This window comes from Phyllostomus hastatus, unplaced genomic scaffold (assembly GCF_019186645.2).
Source record: "Phyllostomus hastatus isolate PE091 unplaced genomic scaffold, TTU_PhHast_1.1 phas_scaffold_55, whole genome shotgun sequence".
NCBI lineage: Eukaryota > Metazoa > Chordata > Mammalia > Chiroptera > Phyllostomidae > Phyllostomus > Phyllostomus hastatus.
The window spans coordinates 5,329,310-5,351,661 of record NW_025334035.1 but is presented as its reverse complement, the minus strand read 5'-3'; the positions used below and the strand labels follow the sequence as shown (position 1 = coordinate 5,351,661).

General features: G+C 59.6%; 1 protein-coding gene across 4 annotated transcripts in view; it reads right to left on the bottom strand.

Annotated features, from left to right (window-relative positions):
- Positions 1 to 1,916: 1,916 nt before the first annotated feature.
- Positions 1,917 to 22,352, bottom strand: part of NTN1 (netrin 1) — a 196,406-nt gene continuing 175,970 nt past the window's right edge. For all 4 annotated transcript variants that reach the window (XM_045824392.1, XM_045824391.1, XM_045824393.1 and 1 more), the window contains exons 6-7: positions 21,979 to 22,053; positions 1,917 to 6,105 (exon numbers count right to left, since the gene is read on the bottom strand). In XM_045824392.1, coding sequence (XP_045680348.1) covers positions 5,777 to 6,105; positions 21,979 to 22,053 — 404 coding nt within the window. In that variant the 3' untranslated portion in view covers positions 1,917 to 5,776. The remainder of the gene's footprint in view (positions 6,106 to 21,978; positions 22,054 to 22,352) is intronic.

The following is a 22,352-nucleotide window of genomic DNA, read 5'->3' as shown; positions in this document are numbered from 1 at the left end:
GAGTCTGCCCTTCGATAAAGCAGTGAGTTCATCCGTCCATGACTGCATTTCCCACTGGCTCTGTTCGTCTCTCACTCCCCGTTTTTCTTGGCATATTTCTGATGTCTTTATTTGGTCTTAAGGGAACATAGAAAGAGGTGTCTGTGCAACAAAATCTGAAACCCCAGAGTGTCTCTGCCATGAGTGGGCAGACCCCACCCCCAGGCACTGGCCCTGGGCGGGGTGGGGGCAGGGAGGGTGGCGCTTGACGAATGCCTCCCTGGAGGTCGGCCGGCCCTGCAAAGCCCTCCCGCCCAGCGGGGTCTGGACTTTTGACTGGATTGCACTGGACCCTGCATCCTGATGGGGTCGCTCAGCTTCCTTCGTCCTAACCCTGCCAGTCTCTAAAATGGACTCTCCTGACCACCTGGGGCCCGTATGTGGCAGTGACCCGCCTTACTTCCTGCTCCATGTTTGTAGGCGGCAAAGCCTCTCTCCAGCTAGAGTGAGGCAGGCACCGGGAGGCAGCGGGGCTGCTGACAACCCACATCCTACTGTGTCTCTGTCAGGGGTTTCCTTCAGGCCTGGGGACTGGGCTGCAGATGCCCTGCAGGGCCCAGCAGTGGGGGCTCCCAGGGGAGAGGACACTGTCAGTCACAGACAACATTTTTATGAAAGGCAAAAAAATGCCATATCGTGCAGGTCCTTGAGAACTGGACCCTTGACCAGAATGACCGCAGCTGAGATGTCGACGTGCGGCACAAGCCTCCGAGCCCCCGACTCTCAGCAAAGGGTCTGGCCGGGTCTGCACTGACCTCAGGAAGGGCCCGAGACTGCAGAGGAGGCCTTTTCCTTCTTGGCCTCTCCGGCCACCTGCGACCTGCGTCCTGTCCCTGACCACCCAGTGTCAGGAGCTGCCATTCCAGCAGGGACACTGGAGGCCACCCCTGTCTCTCACTGCCCTGGCTTTGACCCGTGGTTCTGAGAACAGCTCCTGTTCCTCGGAGCTTTGAGGAGGCTGGGCTGGCCGTTCCTGCCTGAGGAGGGGCCTCAGGCCCCTCAGCCAGCTCCCCGCACCGCAGGTAAGGGCTCGCCATGCCTCCCAGGTGCCACTTGAATCCGAGTCACTGAGGGGCTGGACCAGGCCCATCTTGGAGACTTGTCTTAGAAACAGCTGGGTGCAGAAATGATGGCTTCCTGGTGACGATCGGCTCCACTTTGCATAGCAACACAACATGTTCCTAATGACAGAATTGTTTACTTAATAAAGAAATCACGACCATTTGGAGGTTTAAATATAGTTTCTCAGAAACCCAGTGAGCTCAGCTCCTGGTGTCTGCGTGGCGCTGGCAGCGGCCCAGTCCCTGCACCACACCGAGCCTTTAGCAGTGGCTGGAAATGATCTCGAGTTTTACAAACGCTGTTGTCTTTTCTCATGAGTCTCCTCTTACCTTTGAATAGAAGAAACTGGTTCTGTGAAAGACAAGAACTCTACTTGCAAGTCCCAAATCAGGTGGGGACGTTCCAAGGTGCGCTCTACCCGGCTGCTGAATTTGGGGCAGGTGGGCAGAAACCTCTTTGCCCTCACCCCTGCCGTGCCCCAAACCCGGAGCCCCAAGGAGTGGCAGGGATGGATCGCAGGGATGGTTCTTGGGGACTTGAATGCAGCTTGACCCATTTGAGAGACTTTTAGCTTAAAATCACATTGAAGTCACGAAAGCTATAGGGCTTTCCAAGCAGAGCTGCCCCCACCCCTTCTTCTAGTGGGTGGGGCTCTGGGTCAGGGCCTGTGAGAAGTCGGTGGCTGTTTTGCTAGGGAGATCTTAGCCCACGGTCCATATTCCTGATCGGCAGAGACCCACCATCCTCCTCTCCCCCTGCACGCGCACCACCCATAGCTCACACCATAGTCACGACTGGGAAACAAAGAACAGTGTACAAGAGTTTATTTAATTGATATTTGAATTTAGTTCTATCATGTGGGGCCCACATTACAAGTTCCATCTGGGTCCATTACAACTCTAACAAAAAAAAAAACCTTAAAAAAAATCCACAACTTTTTCCATGTCATTAAATATATTCATATATAATAACCATAATATATTAGTACGCATTGGAAGGGACACTGACCCAAACAGCATGTCATGGTCACAACTAAACATTTACCATTCCGAGTGAACAGAACCCCAAGACCCAGGAGGGGGCCGGGGGAGGTGGGCCGTGCACTGGGGAGCAGGGGTGGGAAGGCAGGGCCGAGACGCCAGAGTGGGCAGCTTGGCTGGGCAGAGGGCAGGGCCCCGGAGCACACATTTGATGCCCCTAGGGGAAGGCGTGGCTGCGGCCACAACCCATGGCCCAGGAGCCCCACCGGGGAGTCTGGCTTGTCCACTCTCAGTCTCTCTCTCGAAGCAGGGCTTCCTTTGACATGGAGACCCCAACACTTTTCGGTTTCCTGGAGGGGCCATTTCTTGACCCCTCAGAGTCTCCTTGATTTCAGCCTCATTCCAACCTGAGGCAAACCCAAGAAGGGCTGGACCCATTTCTTGCAGGCTACTTTGGAGGCAGAATTCCAGGAGGTCACTAAGGGCCTGGGGGCAGCTCAGAGCCTCCCTGGTTGGACTGGAGGCATCCCTCCCTGCAGTGTACCGGCACCTGAGGCCTCCTGCCCTGCTTTCTCAGGACAACAGCCACAGCCTTCAGGCGAGCGCAGGGGCAGCCCCATGCCCCTCCCTCTTCTGTCCACCCCACTTGTTAGCGTTACTGTGTCAGTAAAGCAGGGACTCCGCTGTCAGGAGCTCCAGACCACCCAGCAGGTGAGAAAAAGGAAAACTGGGGAATCTGCTTGTTTAAAAAAAAAAAAAGACTAATCTGGTATGCTTTTTCCCAAACACCTACATATCACAATTCTGGTTAATACACTCTTCAAAATCAAAATCTAATTCCATTTTACATCCCTTCCCAACTGTACAAATTGGCACACCTCGACTCCTAGTTCTGTCTCCACCCTGAAATAGGGGTGGGGTGGAAGAGGGTGCTCCCAAGGAGGGGTCCTCACTGTCGAGGTCAGTGGCTGGATTCAGGGGAGCGGTGGACCAGTTCCAGCTGGGCAGTGAGGTGCGGAAGGCCTGGGAGAGCTGACATCCCAACAGTGTCCTCGTGGGCTCCACCTGGCTGACCTGGCCACCCAGACACATTCCCTAGGGCCAAGCCATCGGGTGGACCAGAAAGCCTTTGCCCTCAAGGTACAGAACAGGAGGGCAAGGCTGGAGGCTGGCAGAATTTAAAGCAAGATACATTATGGCTTGGCAGGCTGCTGAGGGGCCTCGGAGACCACCAGTGCCTGCCCTTCATGGACCAGGGGTGACTCAGACACCGGGCGGGAGGAGGCGGGGCTGCCATAGCTCTTCTGGGCAGGGCAGAGAAGCCAGGCTAGGGGAAGCAGGAACAGGACAAGGGCCCAAGTGGTGAGTGCCTTCACAGGACTGTGGGCACACAAAACACTAAGGCGTCCAAGGAGGCCTGGCCGCTAGGAGAGAGGTCCCTGTGCTCCCAGCCTCGGGCCTGGATTCAGGGAACACAGATATCCCTTCCCAGGGCCATTCTGTCCTCTCCCCACCACCGTGGGCATCTGTGCCAGTCTCTTCTGGAATTCCTCCAAATACCCCAAGCAGCCAAGTGTCCTTTCCACTGCATCTCATATCAGCCAAGGCCTGCCTTCCAGAACCTGGGACTTCCAGGAGTTGCCTAGCCAGCCTCAGCTACCACTCTTGCTGCACCTCTGAAGATGTTCTTGTGCCCATCCCTCCCACACACATTTCCCTTCTCCAGGCCAGGGGCAGTAACCAGGGGCAGTGTCTCAGCGGTGACCCCCAGGAGCAAAGCTAGTGTGCAGCGAGTGAGGGGCAGCATGGCCCGTGGTCACAAAGTCTGGCTCTGGAATGTGAATCCAGTTGTGCCACTTACTTGCCTGGTGATAGTGGGTATATGTGCTTCAGCTTCCTCACTGGTGAGAGTGGGGGTGAGAATCCCTGTCTCACAGGGTTGTCATGGGGATAACAGGAGGTCACGTGGGTAAAGTGCCAGGGGCTAAATGGCAGCCAGGATGGGGGCTGTGGCAGAGGGGAGCCAGACCACAGGGGCACTCTTCAGACTTAGTGTGACCCTCCTGAGCAGACACACTCCAGTGGAAAGTGAAACCAATTTCCTGCCTAAGAAGGGAGCCAGGCTTCTAACTCACTGTGCCTGCCAGGCGTGGCCGCTGGGCAGCTTGGAGAGCTCGGGAGACAGGGAGGCAGTAGGCCCCGGGGCATAGAAACAGGCCCAGGGCCAGGCGATCAGACCCAAAGTCTGGGATGCCTGCCTGAAGACAGTATCTCTAGAAAGCTTTGGAATGGGGGTTTGGCCATACCTGGGAGCCTGGGAGGCCTCACTAAGGGGACACCTGGAAAGGTATAGGTGAGGTGCTGCCCACACTAGACCAAGACAGCTGCCAGGGGCAGCTCTAGCAGACTTTCTTGTCCCTTCCTTTGGGGAGTGACAGGAAGTGGTCATGGTTTCCTCGATACCCAAGGACCTGGTCCCTCCTGGCCCTCCCTGCCCATGGCATGGGCCCTCACCTTGCTGAGCCAGCAAGCCCACCCCAGCAAGCCCCCTCCCCCAGCCGGGCCCAACTGCCTTTGCAGCCTGCATTCCATGCCCATCCAGGCCCTTCCCAGCTGTTGACACTATTGAGGGGCCTTGTGGGAGCTGATGTCATTACACAAATAGTGTCACTGCCATAAACCCAGCCAGTGCCCCTTCCCCCTCCCCTGGAAAATGTCATAAAGGGGCTGGTTCCAAGTTTCCAAAAAGGAAACTCTCTGGGAGGTTTTGCCTTCCTGATGCCTCCTCCAACAGGCAGCTCCAGTATAGGCAGTGACCACCCGGCTTGAGCTTCTCAGGGGTGTCTTTGGGTCCATGGCCCTCTGCTTGGGCCAGAATCCTGGGCCTGCACCCAAACCTCAGCTGGGTAGAGGCAGGCACCCGCAGGCACTTCTGCTTCTCTGGCTCGAACATTCTGAACCCCTCTCCCCACCTAGGAGAACCAATTCAGCAGGTGGCAAAGGAGACCCGCAGCCTGTGTGGAGAATTCTGGTAGTACAGACTGCTTCTGCTGCCCCCAGTTGCCTGCCTAGCTCCTTCAGATGGGGCCCAAGTTGTCCCAACCAGGGGGTCCTGTGGCAAAAAAGGGTCAGGGGAAAAGGAGGGGATTTTCGGCCTTTTATGTTTGGTGTGGTAGTTTGGCCGGACTCGCTCAGCCCCCGGCCCAACTAGGGGCCTGAGAATTCACAGTTCTCCTCCTCACGTGCCCTTCTCCCTAACCACACACGGGCTGCAGGTGCGGCCCTTCCTGCGCTGTTCTGCGCCAGTTCCTGGGGCCCAAGTCAGTCTGCCCCGCCCCCGCCGCGGCGACCCTGCCTGGCCCTAGGAAAGCAAATCCCTGCTCTGGAAGGAGCCCGTGAGGTAGCTAAGTCTCGTCCTCATTTCTCCAGGGCCTGGCCTGCAGCGCACCCCTCCCCGCGCGCGCGTGCGCGCGGCTCCTGCCAGAGGCGCGCAGAGTGGGGCAAGGGGCAGGGCCCCCAGGAGAGAGGCAGCCGAAAGCCCCGCCCCTGTGCCGGCTGTGGCCCCGCCCCCACCCTCCCCCCACCTGGGAAAGCCCTCGAGGGCCAAGTCCTCTTCGCTGCGGTGGCGCGCCGCGCCGCTCGCGCTCGCCCGGCCCGCGCCCCGCCCTCCCGCCCGGCGCGCCGTTGCCTCCGCGCTAGGCCTTCTTGCACTTGCCCTTCTTCTCACGCTGCTGGAACTTGCGCAGCCGCCGCGCCCATGTGTCCCGCCACTGGATCACCAGGCTGCTCTTGTCTGCTACGATGCCGCTTTGGTCTGGCGAGTCCTCTGCGTTGCCCAGCAGCAGGTACTTCTTGAGGGGCTTGATTTTGGGGCACTTGCAAGCAATGTCCCGTGAGCGGATCCACAGGCTCTGGTCACCACGCCGAATGCGGCTTGTGCCCTGCTTGTACACCGAGATGATGTTCACCGTGAACTTCCACCAGTCCCCTGCCTTATCTGCCTTCAGGATGTGGATCTGGACGGCTGCAAGGAAGCACAGACAGGCGGTAGGCCACGGGATGGGCAGTGCCAACTGTGTGCCCAGCTCCTGTGGCCAGGTCGGTCCCATCCGCCTGTACCCTCTCCGAGACTGATGTTGGGGCAGTCTGTTCATGGGAGGAAGACGTGTCCCCAGCCCTGGGAAGTGGCTGCACAGGGTGTTCCTCCGAGGAGTGGGCTGATGGTGGCAAAACTGAACTGTAACCCAACTCCTGATATCCGCTTCAAGAAGCCTTACCACCTCATGGCTATTTTGAAGGTGCCACCTAGCACTGCCTTTGGGGACAAGCCCCCTCTTAGGGTCAAGGAAGGCAAGAAGAAACCTATAGAAATGGACCCTCTCCCCCTCGACCAGCATTCTGGATCAGGTCCATCTGCTCAGGGCAGGTGCCTTCAAAGCAGTGAATAGGGGAAGAGGGCTGGGACACAGGACAGGACACAGACAGGACACGAGACCTCTTCCGGTGCCCGCCCCCCGCCCCAGCATTTCCAAAGGTCCCAGCCACTTAACACCAAGATTCATGATACCTCCAGACACATAACCTTATACTTAACTCCATCTCAGAAAACCATGATGGGATCTCAGTGCCCAGGCGCAGTGCACCCCGAACCTGCCCTTCAAGGTGCCCACAGCACCTTTTCCAGAGTCCAGAGTTCTCTGACTGCCCACGTCCCATCCCTGCCAGACCGCCCTCCCTCCCACCCTCACCTCTCAAGTGCCCCAGGCCATTCCCTTTCCTCCCAATTCTCTGCTAACATCTCCCCTGGAGCAGGGGTTCTCAAACCAAAGATCTTGTCAAAACATGAGTTTCTAATTCAAAAAATCTGGGGAGGAGGGGGGAGAATATGCATTTCTCACAAATTCTGTAGTGCTGTTGAAGCTGCTGGCCCAGGGAGCCCACTTTGAGAGTCAGTGCACCAGCCCGTGTTACCAAATGTGATTTCTCCTGGATAATAAGAGTTTAAAAAAAAAAAAAAAAGTACATGGCCCCGGCTGGTGTGGCTCAGTAGACTGAGCACCAGCTTATGAACCAAAGGGTCACCTGTTCCATTCCCAGTCAGGGCACATGCCTGGGTTGTGGGCCAGGTCCCCAGTGGGGGGTGCTCGAGAGGCAACCACACACTGATGTTTCCCTCTCTTTCTCCCTCCCCTGCCTCTGTCTAAAAGTAAATAAAATCTTTTAAAAAAATATAAGGAAATGCTTTAGAAAACCAAAAAGAGGGGAGCCCTTGATCAAATATATTTTTCAAACTGAGTTAAAAAAAGTCAAGAAACTTCTGTCCTGCAGGACTTTTCAGAGCCTCCAATCTACAGATTCTGTGTGTGCACTCATGTTGGTTTCCCAAACAACCCTGACTACAGAGCTTTTTGGTTGGTGCATTTCAGGTCACCAGCGACCTGTGGGGTCTCCTTAGGGAACTGCTGATGGGGGACACCCCCAGGGGATAAATGGAGAGGCCTCTGCCGAAGTGGCCTCCGTTCACAGACTCAGGCCCTAGGCTACTAGGGTGCAGGCAGACTAGAGCAAGGCTTCAGGAACTGACCACACCCCTGGGTCAAGGCCCGTCTGCCTGGGGCCCTATTTCCCATCCCCTTGGTCAGAACAGAGCACCTTCCCCTTGCTGAGCCCACCCAGCCCACCGTGCACTCTCCCCCTGGACTGGGCTGGAAATTACACTGGCTGCTGAGTGGGCTTGAGCCCTCCTGAGAAAGGAGCAGCAGCTTGTCCCTCCAGATTACAGGTGAAGAAACTGAGGCACAGGCAGGCTCAGGGGCTTCCTCAACCAGAAAGACATGTCCCTAGGGAATGAGTGCCTATGTCTCGTCACCTGCCCACTTACAGCTTCAGTAACTGGGCCCACCTACACCTCAGCGGGGCCTCCCATGCTGGCCCGCTTCTCAAGGATTCTGGGGCTGCTCCGCCCCCTTCACTCCAGGGGCTCTTCCTGCTCCCCTCCTGTGCTGGGAGATGGGGAGGGGCAGGGACGGATGGGCCCAGGGGAGCAGCAAATGCCATCCAAGTCATCCCTCTAGAGCGAGGCAGATTTTCCCATATTTTCATTTCAGCTGTTCCTGGGCATCCTGAACTTTGCACTCCAGTCTGAGGGCTCCAAAGAATGGTTGCCATGGCAACCGTTTCCATGTTTTTGTCACCAAGGGACTCAACACTCAGTGTGAACTCTAATGGGGGGTGGGGAACCCTCCAGCCCAAGAGAAGTGGCTGGGTTGTGTGTGTTTGACTGTGCAGACAGAGGTCACCGTGGCAACTGAGTGCCCCTTAGCTAAGCAACGGGGAGCCACCCCCCCCCCCCTTCCCAGAGAGCCCTGGTTTCCTCTCCTCAGGACTGAGCTGAATACAGAATGAGCCTCCCTCAGGATGTGGCTGTTTCCTTGCATGGGACCACAGACCCCCTGCCCAGACACAGCGTCACAGCCAGGGTGGGCGGGGGTGGCCTGACAAGGCGCCTCTCACTGGGGCCCTAGAGAATTTGGCAACGATCTTAGGCACTGAGTGTCTGTTGGTGTGAACTGTGACCCTGTCCCCAATTTCCACATTGAAGTCCTAACTCCTGGCACTTCGGAATGTGACAGTATTTGGAGATGGGGTCTTTAAAGCGGCGATCAAGTTAAGATGAAGTTAGTAGAGTGGGCCTAATCCAGTACGACTGTGGTCCTCATAAGACCAGGAGATGAGACACAGACACACAGAGGGGCCACGTGAAGACCCAGAGAGGCTGCACCATCTGCAAGCCAAGGAGAGAGGCCTCAGGAAAAACCAACCCTGCCAACACCTTGACCTAGTATCTCCAACCTCTCTGTCTGCTGTTTAAGTGCCGCACCCCCACTGCCGTCTGTGGTGCCCTGCTCTGGCAGCCCTAGAAAACCAACACAGATGGAACCATGGCTGGAGATGCAGGGCTGCGGCTCTGGGCCGGGCAGGGGTGCACCAGATGCGGCCCAGCCGTGCTGAGGAGGACCGGCTGGACATGGTCAGGCCTTCTTACTCCCTGGACTTGCAAGAACATGGCCCTTCACAGGAGGACTCAACACCGGCTCCACCTTCCCTGGTCTGGAGCGCCCCCACCCCAGGAACGCCCAGCAGGGCACCCAAAGGAGGCCCCACCCCACTTCCCCACTCACGGCCAGCACAGGCCTGAAGGGCACATGCTTAACACTGAGGACACAGCCCTGAGAGGCACCCAGCCCTGGATATCTTGCTGTTCTCGAGAACCCAGGGGTCAAAGCAGGGACACTGGTCAGTTGGGACAAAGCATTGGCCCTCGTGCTGCTCCCGCTCCTAGCAGCTCCCTGGCCATAGGGTGAGACAGCACAGGCCCAGGGCAGGGGCAGGGGAGGGTGGTGGTAGGATTTGCATGATTATACTGGAAAAAATCCACATTTCCGCTGCCCTTGGCAACACCTCTGCACATTACACAGCCCACCAAGTATGAGCTGCACACGCAGAGCACGGGCCAAGTCCCCGCAGTGCACATACAGCTGAAAATATTCAAGATACACATTGAAAGAGTGACCTCAGGCAGAGCTGCTCATCACGCAGCAGGCGCGCTCGGCACGGCACAGCGTGGCTCTGCCCAGCACAGCACGGGGGCCGCTGCCACCTCTGACAGTCCTGCCAGGGTCTGCAGCACCGTGCACAGTGGCCTGAGCCCCTTTGCCCGTCCCGGGACCATGGCCCCCCAGGTGGGCCCCTCCCCCACACACAACGTTCACCCAGGCCAGTTCGTCTCAGACCTCAGGACACCTAAGTCCCCTTGGCTTGATAGCCTAAGTGGACCCCAAGGAGGCCAGAACATGGGCTTGGTGAGGATCCCCCACCCTATATTAGGATTCGAGAGAAATGAAATGACCCTCAGGAAGGCCGGCCATGAGGTCAGAAGAGGACAGTGAGAGGCGCACTGAGCGCCCTTAAATCAGAGACTGGTCTGCAGGCAGCGGGTCCCAACTCGCAGGCAGAGTAGCCATTCTCTGAAGCAGGGACAAGGGAGCACCTGAGGCACACGCCAGCCAGCAAGGCACGCCAGGGCCCCACCCTGTCCCATCTCAGGGTCCACGCCTCAAAGGCCCACTCTTCCTAGGAGCCCTCGTTCACACCAAAAATGGGGGCTCAGGCTGGGCCATGTCCCATGAGGCTCTGCTTTCAGAGTACAGACAGAAGCAGGCACCGGAGCCCACAAAGCGGGGTGGGTGAGGCTGGCCCTGAAAAGCCCAACAGAGCTGTGGCACCCGAAGGGCCCCCAGCAGGCTGTGGAGGAGGCATCTGCAGGACAGAACAGACACCAGAGGAAAAGCAAGGGGAAAGGGAGCAGGCTCCAGAGAGCGAGGACTCCAGGCCCCAAGGGCCAGGCTGCACTTGTCTCCTAGAGTCCCTGGGCTGCCTGTACGGGTGCAGTACACGCTCCTGTCCTGCGGCTGACTGGCCACAGAGTTCTGTTAGTGAGACTGCTGGCCGGCTGGCTGTGGAGTAGCTGCCCCCCGCCCCCAGCAACTCTGGAGCCCACAGGAAGGGCCTGCATGCAACTCAACCCTTCTCAGCCATGAGCAGGGCCGTGAGGACTGACTTCCCCTGCTCCAACTCAAGCCTGCCACTCTGGCTGGCAGGAGCACGCACCTCTCTGTCCCCCAGCGGAAGCCTGTGCCTGGCTCTGGAGGGACGCTGTTACCCCAAGAGGACAAGAAGGGGGCCGAGGGCCAGGCCCATGGAGGCCGGAGTCAGCGAGGGCAGCCTGTGCCAGTGTTGGGCAGAGGGGTAGTGGCCTGGGAGGTGGGCACCCAGTAGCCTGGGGACCATACCCAACACTGGGGGCCCTCCAGGTACTGTTTCCTGCACCCCCGGCCAAAGTCCGAGGCACCTGTGTGCGCTTCCGTAGCAGCAGACCTCTGGGCACCCTCCCAGAGCCCCGCCTCAGGCCCCGCAGTCTGAGAAACGGGAATCTCCAGGTCCCTTTCTGTGACCGGATTCGTCGGGAGTGGACGTGCCGCCCAGCCCAGTGCCTCACTCCCTCAAGTCTGCCGCCTGCTAGCTCTGGGCCTCTGAGGACCTGGCATTGCCACCACCTCGGGCAGTTCAAGGTAGGAGGCAGCTTCCAGCTGACTGGGGGTGCCCCTGCAGATTTTGAAGACCCCCTACTGGGATCAAAGCTGCGGCCCTGGAGCCAGGTTCTGGGAGAGCTGCTAGGTCAGTGAGGAGTATACAGTTGTTGCTCAAGCGCTCATCTGCTGGCCCAGCCCACCTGAGACAGACAACCTGCTGGGGCCGGCCTGGGGGTGTGCCCTGGCACAGGCCCCTGGGGGCTGCCGGCGGGGTTCCTCTCCCCAAGAGCCCGGAATGCAGCGATACCTCCGTAGGGAGGCTTCCTGCCTCCTGGAGGTCTCCTAGATTTACGGGCTGCTCGCAGCAGGCCCCCAGGGGCTTCCCAGCAGCTGCCCCTCCCAAGGAGGCCTGGGTGGTCAGCACCCCCCCCGCCCCTCCCCCACCATACCTTCCTGTTGGGCCAGCCCAGCTAGGGAAAACTTGTCACCCATCTGCCTCAAAGACAGCAGCCAGGATGAATGGGGGAAGGACACTAACCCCACAGAAACCATTAAAACCATGCAGCCCCATAAATCTCCCGGCACAGAAAGCACGTCATGAGTTGCAGCTGCTTTTATAAAATGCTCTGACCACATGTTTCCCAGTCCCCTGTGAAGGTAAGGAACGCCGAGCAGAGCCAAGCCCCATTCCAGGGGAAGCCGGCCTGCCACAGGGCTGGGCAAGCTCACAGAGCAAGCTCCCGAGCGGGGCTCGCAGGGCGGGGGCAGTGCCAGCACACCCAAGATGGGGCTCGAAGCAGCCCCTGCCCAGTTTTTGTTCAATGAAGGGGATGCCTGGAGGCTCACTGTGGCCTCACCCAGCCACACCCGTGCCCCCAGGAATCCTCAGGAATCCAGGGGCCACCACCTCCCCCCACACCCACAGAGGCCCTGCCTCAGGCCTTGAATAAAGTGGGGACGCCCAACTCAGCGCTGGCTAAGGGTTTCCTCCCCCTTTCTCCCCCTCAGCCAAAGGAGGAATGTTAGCCCCTATCTCTCAAAACCAATAGGAATGTGGAGGTTGCCTCAGTTTCCCTGCCAGGTCCTGGTGCTTAGGCTATGCTTGTAGGAGGGGACAAGTTTAGGCACCTGAGCCCATCTGACTGCAGGGCATCCCCAAGGGAGGGGACAGGAATGGGAGGCCCAGCATGGCCTGGCCACCCCGCTCTGCAAAGGGCTCAGGTAGGAGAGGAGAGTGGACCTGGGGGGCCCTGCCCTGCCCCAGTGAGGCACCCTCCTCCCTGGGCTAGTCCCTCTAGAAAAGTAACCCAAGGGACAGAGAGCCTGCCACCCAGGGAGGATGCCTCTGGTTGTCTCCCCTTCCCAGTCAGGAGGAGCTGGGACAGCCTGAGAGGCTCCTAATCCAGTGCTTGCCCCCAGCCCCCCCCCACCCGGCCCCGGCCCCTGCTCCACCAGCATGGGCATGGCCAGAGCTGCCAGACCTTCGCTCTGGAGGAGGGGTGAGCGTCCCTGCCCTGAGGGCCTCACACAGCCTCAGGAGATGCCCCACTACCCACATCTGCACCCCCAACCCCACCCCTGTGCTGGTTTGAGTAGCCCAACCTGCTCCCCACCCAGCCCTACACACAGAGGGCAAGGCCCTCCAGCTGGGCCGCTGGGGACCACCTAGCTGGAAGGCCAAGCAACAAGCGTCCCTGCCCCCTCAGCATCCGCGCAGTCCCAGCCTCTGGAAAAGAAGGCAAGTGGGTAGGCCTTCTCCTGCATGGCATCAGTTCAAGCCCCTGATCACCCCCAAGTCCCTCAGGGGCCCTCGACCTCCAGAGCTCACAGAAGGCCTGGTGCAGAGGGTGCTTGCTTGGGCTGCAAGTTTAGACCTGCTCCACGGTGGGTGGGCGCCTGTCCGAGAGCCCCTGAGCAGTGGCCCTGACTTAGCCCCTGTGCAGGGGTGTCAAGAGTAGCCCCTCCACCCCAGCTGGGCCAGGGCTTCCAGCCCACTCCCGGGACACCCTGTGTGCAGCCCCATCCTGGGAGGAGTGGGCACGCAGAAGCCACTTTGTCCCCTCATTCACCCTCTGACTATCACACTCAGCTCCAGCTCCTAAAAGTCAAACCACCCTCAGAGGATGAAACAGCTGGTGTCTCCAAGGGCTTCAGGTCTGGAAACAGAAACCACAGCAGGACCCAGACCAGATTCCAGCACTCTGCCAGGGCCACTGCCCTGGGGGGTGGGGACCCTTAGCCTGCCACATTTGCCCAGAGGAACTGATTCAGGTCCTGTGAGCACTGGAAAGGCGTTCCTGACCTACATCGCACCTCCACAGCTCCTGGCTGCAGGGGAGTGGTGGAGGCCTCAGCTACCTGCAGCATGAGTCTCCATCTCAGGCCTGAGCCAGGCACACAGGCGGGGCCGACAGGTGTGTGAAGACCGCCCCCCAGGTGCAGGCAGGTCTCAGGGAGGAAGCCCCAGGAACAGTGACCCGGGTGCTGGGGCCCTGGTGCCCAAGGCACTGATCTCAGGGGAAGGGGGGCAGGCACCTGGAACCAGCAGACCCACCCCCCACCCCGGGGAGCATGCCCGTCTGAGTTCAGCACCGTATGAAGCGCTTTGTGGCTCGAGACAGGTCCCCAGTGAGTGGGGAGAGGACACATCATCAGGCTGTCAGAGAAGCAGGACCATGTACCCAGGCCAACTGCACCAGCTCTCCAGGCACGCTGGACAGATCCTGGTCTCCCCCAGCCCCACTCAGAGCCTCAGGGCCCACATCTGTGAAATGGGAGGAGCTACCGCTCATCCCATGGCTTCTGTGGCCCCTTAATGCCTTTCGTACACACCCCTGCTTCCTAAAAACAGGATGTTCGGAGGAGGGAAAAACAGTGCGAGGAACAGGGACCGGAGGAAGCCCCCGAGGAGGACAGATGAGGGCTGCAAGCTGCCAGGCCCTCGGGACAGGACTCACCAGGGCCCCTGCCCTTGAGCCCGCTGTGGGGGCAGAGGCGGGAGGCCTTCCCCGTCTGTGGGGATGGGGGTCCCCGTGCTGGGAAGGACTGCAGGCACCCCACCTGCCCACGGCAGGAGGCCCGTCGATGCAGTGTCCTGTGGGCTTTTATGTTGAGCTGTCCCTGGGGCCCCCCCAGCCCTCCCTGCCCAACCTGGTCACCCGCATTCCGAGACCCTAGGCTGACTCATGCGGACCCAGCTCCACATCTGGCCTCCATATGGGGCTGGTACTCCCGGAGAGGGGAGGTCACATCTGGTGGGGAAATAAGAGGACCCCAGGGGGCCAGTGACCCCCCCAGGAAAGGGTCAGCAAGCCTCTGAAACGCCCTGACATGTGCTGCTGGCCAGTCCGAGTCCTGCTCCCTAGGGCTCCGGGCAAGGCTGTGGGTCAGGGGCTGGCCTCCCCCAGCCTCAGCCAGGGTCCTGCCAGCTGCCTGGCTCCCCAAGCAGCCCTCCCGTTTGGGGGTCAGCCCTCAGGGTGCTCCTCTAAGAGTATACTCATGCCCAAGCCCCGAGGTCGTAGCACACTACAGACACAGGAACTCTGGTCTCCAGGACTTCCGTGGTTGGAAACCACCTGGTTCCCTGCACTTGAAGGGACTGGTCTTGATCGGAATAGCTACTGACCCCAAGGTCAAGAAAAGGCAGGGGAAGGGGTGTATAGAGGAGGAGAGGCCATCATTTGCTGAGAGGCCACATGAGCCGGGGGCTAGTTGAGGAAAGCGTCTCTGCGGGGGTGGGGGCTCTCCTGACCCTCAGATTCCCAGCGGGAGCAGCTGACCGAGGGCCGGGAATGTCTGCCCCTCCCACCAGCATCACCGCTCACCCACGACAGCTCCACGGCGCTCTGCGGTCACCCACACCAGCCCCTTCACACCCACCTCCACTTGGGCCCCCGTCCTCCCTGCTGGTTCTCCCCATGACCCCCCCCACCCCAAAGCCGTGCCCCTCACCAGAATGACTGCGATAAGCCCACCTCAGCCACTACCAGTGACATCCCAGCTATGAAACCCCTCACCTCGGCTCCTCATCTCCCACAGCCTCGCCACCTTGATGGCACCTGAACAGCACAGTGACCCCAGTGAAGATGTCTCTGTGGCCTCCCCTCTGAGGCTCATCCAGAGCTGAGTATCAAGGGCCCTGTGAGGAACCCGGTTCTGGAGCCTCCTCAGGGCCCCCTGTGCCCACTCTGTGCTGCCAAAGGCTCAGGGCCCTGGCACCAGGGAGGAGAAAGACCTTGGCCTTGGGGTTCCTGATCTTGGGCACGTTGTTTCATCCTGTTGAGCCTTGACACCCCATTGACAGAAACAAATTCCTGTCTCACAGGTGCTTCCGAGGATTCAGTGCAGATGACAACAAAGGCGTGAGGTGCCCAGTCCAGGGAGTTCGGGCAGGGACAGTCCCTGGCCTGGCGAAGCCCTTCTCTTGGGCTTCCACGCCCCGGGAGGCACCTGGGCACAGAGGGGTGTGCGGCTACAAACTGGACTTCCTCGCAGGCCCCCGGCCGCCCCACCACAGGCCGAGACGGCGCACATGAGCACGCACAGCCTCACGAACCCGGCTCTCCCCACAGAACGTCTTCCCCTCCGAGCCGGATCCTCCGAATCAGCCCTTGTGGGATCTCAGGAGGAATACTTGAGACAAATCATCCTGTGAAAGGCATTCTGATTTTTCCATCTGGTGGTGCCAAAATGTCTTTCAACAAAAGGGGTGACTAATAAACATTTCTGGGAACGAATAATTTTTCCAAGAACTGGCAAAAGTGAGATGATCTCACCTTTCAGAATGCGAGCTGTCTGTCTGTCTTCCCCCTTTCTGAGTCTCGGAGAGGGAAGAAGCAGGCGGCAGCACCTGGGGGAGCGGGCAGGAGCCCCTCAGCTGAACCAGCTCTCGGTGGGTCCCACGGCTCTCTGGACATGAACGTGGATGTGTCTGCCAGGCCCACACTCACCTCTCCCCGGCCCCACCCTTGCACCCAGTGCCCCACCCCCCTCTTCTCCCATTCCCCCAGCCCGTTTTTACTTCTGTGCTTAGAGACCTTGCTCCCTCAGCTTGGGAGCCCTGCTTTGCCCAGTGAGCACTGGCTACTGGGGTTCCCTCCTCCAGGAAGCCCTCCCTCCCACCCTATTCAGAGGACAGTCTATGTCCTGCTTATATCCACCTCTGGCTGGACTCCAGCCACATGCTGGGGTCCCGCCTTCTGTGTTCTCATCTGTGTGTCTGTACCCCTCCAAGACTGTAAGCACCGTGGGGGCTAAGCCCGTGCCCCTTCCGCACCAGTGAGCTTAGTCCCCAGAAGAGGATGGGCGCAGAGTGGGCACCCAACTGAGTTTACAAGGAGGGAAGGACTGGGGGCGGGGACGAGTGTGTGAGCGAGCAGGACTGCTGTGGCGTGCACCGCTGTGCCTGTGTGTGCACTCAGGGCTGCCTGTGCACAGCGGCTGTGTGAGATGAGGGGAGGCTGGGCAAACACGAGGAGGTGAGCGAGGACCAGACGGGGCACCTCCAAAGGTGCACAGGGACAAGATGGAGTGAGGAGCAGGGAAGGGAGATGGGAAAAGAGAAAGTCAGGAGGCTGAGAGGCAGGGCCGGGGACAGGGGCAGGAGGGCCTAGATGGTATGCATCCATCTAGGATAGGTGCAGGGGCGTGAGGGTATCACAGTGGAAGGTCAGGGGAGCGGGCAAGTCAGGCTCTCTTGTCCCCTTCCCACCATGCCAGTGGGGAGGCTACAAGGGGTATTTCCCACACCGGCCGAGGTGACCAGGCCTTGGTTAGGCCCAGCCCAGCATCCTCACACCACAGGTGCTTGGGAACTGAGTGTCATCTGTCACCCTCATCACCTTGACTCTGTAGCAGAGGTTCTGGAGCCTGGCTCCCAGGCCACGAGCTGCAGGCAGACGACTCCTGAAGAGGGAACATGCATCGGAGCAGCAGTGGCTTGCTTGCAGACTTGGTGGTGAGCACAGGCACACACATGCACACTGTCACACAAGCATGCTCACTCGGAGCACTCACACAGAGAAAGGGCCTGCCCAAGGCTGGGTTTCCTGATGAACTTGGCAGGAACTGCTAAAACACTTGAAAGTAATAAAAACTGTCTTGCCCATTTTTGTGGAAAACTGTCCCACGCTCAGCTTTCTCAGGGTGCCGTGTCAGGCATTTGCAAGGTGAGCTGATTCCCCTAGAGGGCAACAGAGGACTGAGGTGGCCCCAGGAGAGATGGGCAGTGATGAAGGTGTCACTGTGGACCCCTGCCCTCGGCACCCGGCATCGTGAAACAAACCATGACCTGTCTCATCTGCAAGGACTGCAGGTCCCCTTGGTCACACCTCCATGTGAGAGATGAGAACCCTAAGGCCCAGGATGGCAAGGCCCCCTGTCCAAGTCACAGAACAAATGAGGAGTCTGCGCGTCCGCATTCTTGGGCCAGCGCCCCTTTCCCTCCAGGCAGAGATGGGACGGCCCTCTTCCCTGTCATGGGGTCTCTCCGGACAAATGTGAGCAGCGCAGTGGGGCTGGGCCCCAATGCCCTCCCCACCTCAATGCCTTCTTGCCTTGGTTGGTGCCCACCCTGCTCCTACCCAGGCTGGGCCCTCTCTCGCTGGCAACACGTCCGACAGAACGCAGGGCAGGCCAATCCCCGGGCCCTCCTCATTCCCCTGCTTCCCCCAGCCTTTCGTCCGCTGGCCATGGCCCAGGTCACAGAGACCCCCCCATCCACGCTCCACCACAGCGCAATGTCAAGGCTCATGAACTGGCCTCGGAGAAGGGCCTGCTCCTCACCCAGCAGGGGTGGCAAACCCGAGGTTCCAATTAGCAGCTCCTGGAACATCCAAGTGCCCTGGCTCTCAGTGAAGGAAATGTGTTTCCTAATTGGCTTCCCACCGGGCTGTCAGTCAGAGAGCAGAGATTACCAGCCCTCCGACCTCCCTCCTCCCGGCCCTCCTTGCCCAGCCTGCTCTGGCCGGCTTCGCCTGCTCACCAACCCCCAGGCCAGCACCCTCCTCATCCTCTTCCTGCTCATCTTCCCTGGGCTGAGCCAGGTCGGCTCTCGGTATGGGAGGGACACCCCTGCTTACACTTCTTTTGGGGGTCAGTACATAGGGAGATTCCCCACAAGAATCTTTGGCCTGAGCCAAGACATGAACCCCAGTCCCAGAGCCAGGCCTGCAGAGGCTGCTGAGCTGGCCCCGCACTGTGCCTATAGGCACCCCCCACTGCCTCATCAGCGAGCCCCTGCAGGAGGCCTCCCACTGCCCTGCCAGGCTCTGGTGAGCCACGGTCCCCAGAAGCCCCTGGGATAATCCCCTTCCTGATATTTCTTTGTCCTGCCTCCTGCCCAACACACAGGCCTAGATCCTGAGATGGGTGGGGATGCTGCCCAACTTTTAGGCGACCCCAAGAGTTATCAGTGACAGCCCTGAGGACCAGATCACACAGTGTTTTTGGGGAATAGGAGGGGCAGTGCCAGTCCTGGCTGTGGGGCAATGGGCTGGGGGACATGGTCAGCAGGACATGAAAGTGGGGATGCAATAGCAGACCTCCACCTCGGGGGCCCCTGGAGGGGCACCCTGCTTCTCTGCTACACGTGCTGCTCCCCACGTCTTGCCTGGCAGTGGAAATGTGGACAGCGGGGCAAGTGCGCCGGCCGTGGCTGTGGGGGCAGGAACAGTAGTAGCCTCAGCGAAGTCTGGAGAAGGGGCTGTGCAGAGCTGCTCCTTGCCCCTCCTGGCCTTGGGCAGGCAGGGCCCTGGGCTAAATGCAATGTGGGGAGGAGGGGGACCCAGGGAAGGACCTGTGGAAGGAGTAAAAAGGCTGGGCCAGGGTCCCACCTGTGGCATGAGGAACTGAGGCCCGCCTCCTTGGACACCTGCTTCATTCTGATGACCCACAGTGTGTCAGGAGTGGGGAAAAGACAAGGGCTGAGTCCAGGAGCAGGAGTCAGATGGTGCCCAGACTGCGCCCCACCAACTCCCACCAGCAGGAGAAGGGCCTTGGTGCCCAGGGCAGCCCCCAGCAGGGACAGGGCTCAGGAGGGCCTGATGGTCCCTCTGGGTCCGTGGACACAGAGCAGGGCCTGTCAGCTGGGGGTGAGGAGGCCAGGAGAGCCCTGAGGGACCAAGCGTCCCCAGAAATATCAGGATGGGGTGGGGAGAATTCCATGGTGGACAGGAAGTCAGAAAAGAGCAAAACAAGGCTGAGTCAGACAGAACAAGGTGGAAAACGGGATCCACTTTGGTAACTTTTAAATAAAAGTCCAAATTTTCCTTTTTTTTTTCCACTCAAAAAACAGAATGGGGGCAGGAGGTCAACATCTTGCAGAAAGACCGCTCAGCTCTTTCTTCCGCCTCTCTCCACAGATGCTTCAAGACTAAGATTAAAGCAACCCTTGCCCAAGCAGGCCACCGGTTCTTCCTTCCTGCCTGTGTTCTGGGCTGGGGGAGGGGCGGAGGGGGGGAGGCATGGCGAGAGGCCCGGGGGCTCTTCTCCTCGGCTCTGGGCTCTCTGGGCCTGTGTGGACAGCCTGCGCTCGCCCCCAACAGCTAGGCCAGGGCCAGCGGGGATGGGCAGACCCCCAGGCTCTCTCGCCTGAGTCCAAGTCCCACAGGAGCTGACCTCCGGGCCCCCGGCACACCTGCACGCCCGGGGCTGGGCAGACGAGGCTCTGCAGCGTGGGCACACACCAGCTTCACCCGAAACAACCGGGGCTTCTCCGTGCGGCTGTCACCCTGGCTCAAAGACAGAGCGCCCTTTCTCTTGAAACCACTTCAAAGTTTGTTTTCAAAATCAGGGTTTGTCTACCAGAGGGAGCTGGACGTTTCTGCACTGCACTGGGGGACAGACACTTTGAGGGGCTTTTAGGAACTTGCTGTGGAAGCCCAGGGGGTCTGAACAGGGGGTACGTGACTCAGCCACTCCTGAACTGACACGGAAAACCGGGGTGGCGAGTGCCGGATCACTGCGATCAGCTGGTCGCCCCAGGGTGTCGGAGTGTATGTGTGTGTGTGTGTGGGGGGGGGGGTGCGTGCACGTCCGTCTGCACACACACATAAAATGAGAAAGCTTTAGAAGTTCTCAAAATTCCTTTGGGTTCCTTTGGGCCTCATCATTCATTTCACTCTGCCGAAAGGTCCTAACCATTGTCCTTAGTAAAGAAAAAAATCCTTAGGTGTAGTTCAAACAGCTGGCCTAGTTAGGACCCTCACGGGGCCAGGCTGCCAGACCCCCTTGGGTCAGGAGGAGTGGAGCACAGGACCTGGGTGAGGAGACCTCTTCATGGGGGGCCTTCCTTCTCACCTCACTTGCTCCAGCTCTGTTTCTTCCTCCCACCTGCCCTCCCCCCCAGCTTCCTGTGGACGAGTGGAGGTCACTCTCCACGGGGAGCCTGTCAGACCCTGGGCCTCATGCTGCGTGGTTCCCACGCACATGCAGCAGGTCATCACATCTGTGTCATAGACACGGACATGCAGGCTCAAATACACAACCGGACCTGCCCCAGGTCCCACCAGAGGAGCATAGCCAGGGCAGACCTGGGAAACTGGGCAAAAAGAAGAGGCCCCTCCACTCCCTTTCCCAGATGAGGCTGGGTGATGCTGGAATTGGTGGGGTCACAGAGACCTTCATGGGGAATCCACCTCAGGGGCCCCTGGAGATGGGACAGGCGAGACCTGGCAACATCCAGCTGGAGTGAAGAGGTGGGCAGAGTGAGCGGTGAGGAGCCAGAAGAGGACCGGCGCCAGCCCCCATCCGCCAGGCCGTGGGGTCAGGAAGAGGGCCCCACAGAGGAGAGTGCCAGAACCCGGGACCCTCGGCCTGCCTCCTGGCTGGTCAACCAGGGCCTCGGCTGACACACGGATGCCCCAGTCTCTACACAGGGCATTTCTGCCACTGGGCGGCTCAGTGACTCCCCCAGGACCTCCGTTGGCTTGTCCTGCTCTGAAGAGCCCACTCAGCTCTTTGCACACAGCTGTGTGGGGGGTCGATAGGCTACCCTTCCTCCTACAGGCTCCCCACCCACAGGATCAAAGGGGTCTGCCTAGTGAGAACACTCTCAGGGACCAGAAACCACAAAGCGACTCCACCTCCCACTGGACGGGGCAGGCACCAGGGCATTCTCAGCAAGTGTTTCTGGGGGCAGGAAAGGGGAACTCAGCAGAGAAAGGGTGCAGGAGGCTTGTTGTCCCCAGGGTCAGGGAGAGCAGTGCGTGATGAGAGTAGGGGACAGGACACTCCCTTCTCAGTTCAGGGAGCCTGAGGGCTCAGGTGACAGGGAATCTCTGCAGGTGGCTCCCAGGGCTGCCACCCCACAACTCCCGGCCAGAAGAGACCCGAGGAGATCCCCCTTTGGTGCATCTGAATTACCAGTGAGCTGCTAACATGCAGGCTCTCCAACCTGCCTCGGCCCCTGCTCGAGTTAAGCCCCAGAACAGGGTGGCTTCAGGAGTCTGCATTTTAAACACACCATGGACCAGACTCTGTGCAACAGAGGCTCAGGTTGGATGGCCATAGCATGTGTGAGGCACAGGAGGCCAGAGGGGAGTCCAAGCCCCAAGCAGCCCTTGGGGCCAGGGGCCGCCCTGCAGGGCTGGGGACAAACCTGCCTTCACACCCTGTGGCCCCTCGGGCCCCTTGCCTCCAAGAACCAAGGTGGAGGAGATGAGAAACTCCTGGGCATGCGATCTGTCCAGCTCAGTCCTGGTCAGACACAGGGACCTCATCACTCACTCCCACGCAGGGCCACTTGCAGCCCAGCTCCAGCGCCTTGCGGGTCCGGGCCCCGCCCCACTCCCCAGACCCGCACTCACCATAGTCCTTCTTGCAGTACTTTTTCATGTTAATCTTCAGCTTCCCTTTGGAGGCCTTGCAGTAGGAATCACAGTCTGCAGGGGAGGGGAGCACAGACAAAACCTAATTAGGTGGGCGCTGAATAGGCTGGCGGTGGAAGGGGGCCACTTCCCCACATACCCAGAGGCCTGTGATACCCACAGGCCAGGCCGGGCGGGCAGCCATTCAGGGCAGGCCTGGCTTCTAAAGAGGCACTTGGGACAAAGACCCTCGCCTGAATTGCCCGCCCCCCCCACCCCGTCTAAGGAATCCTTTAGCTGCTGCCCGCAGCCCCCTTGGCCTCCCTCAGGGACTCTGAGGGCCCCCATTTCGTGCCACCCAGGGCTTCTGAGCG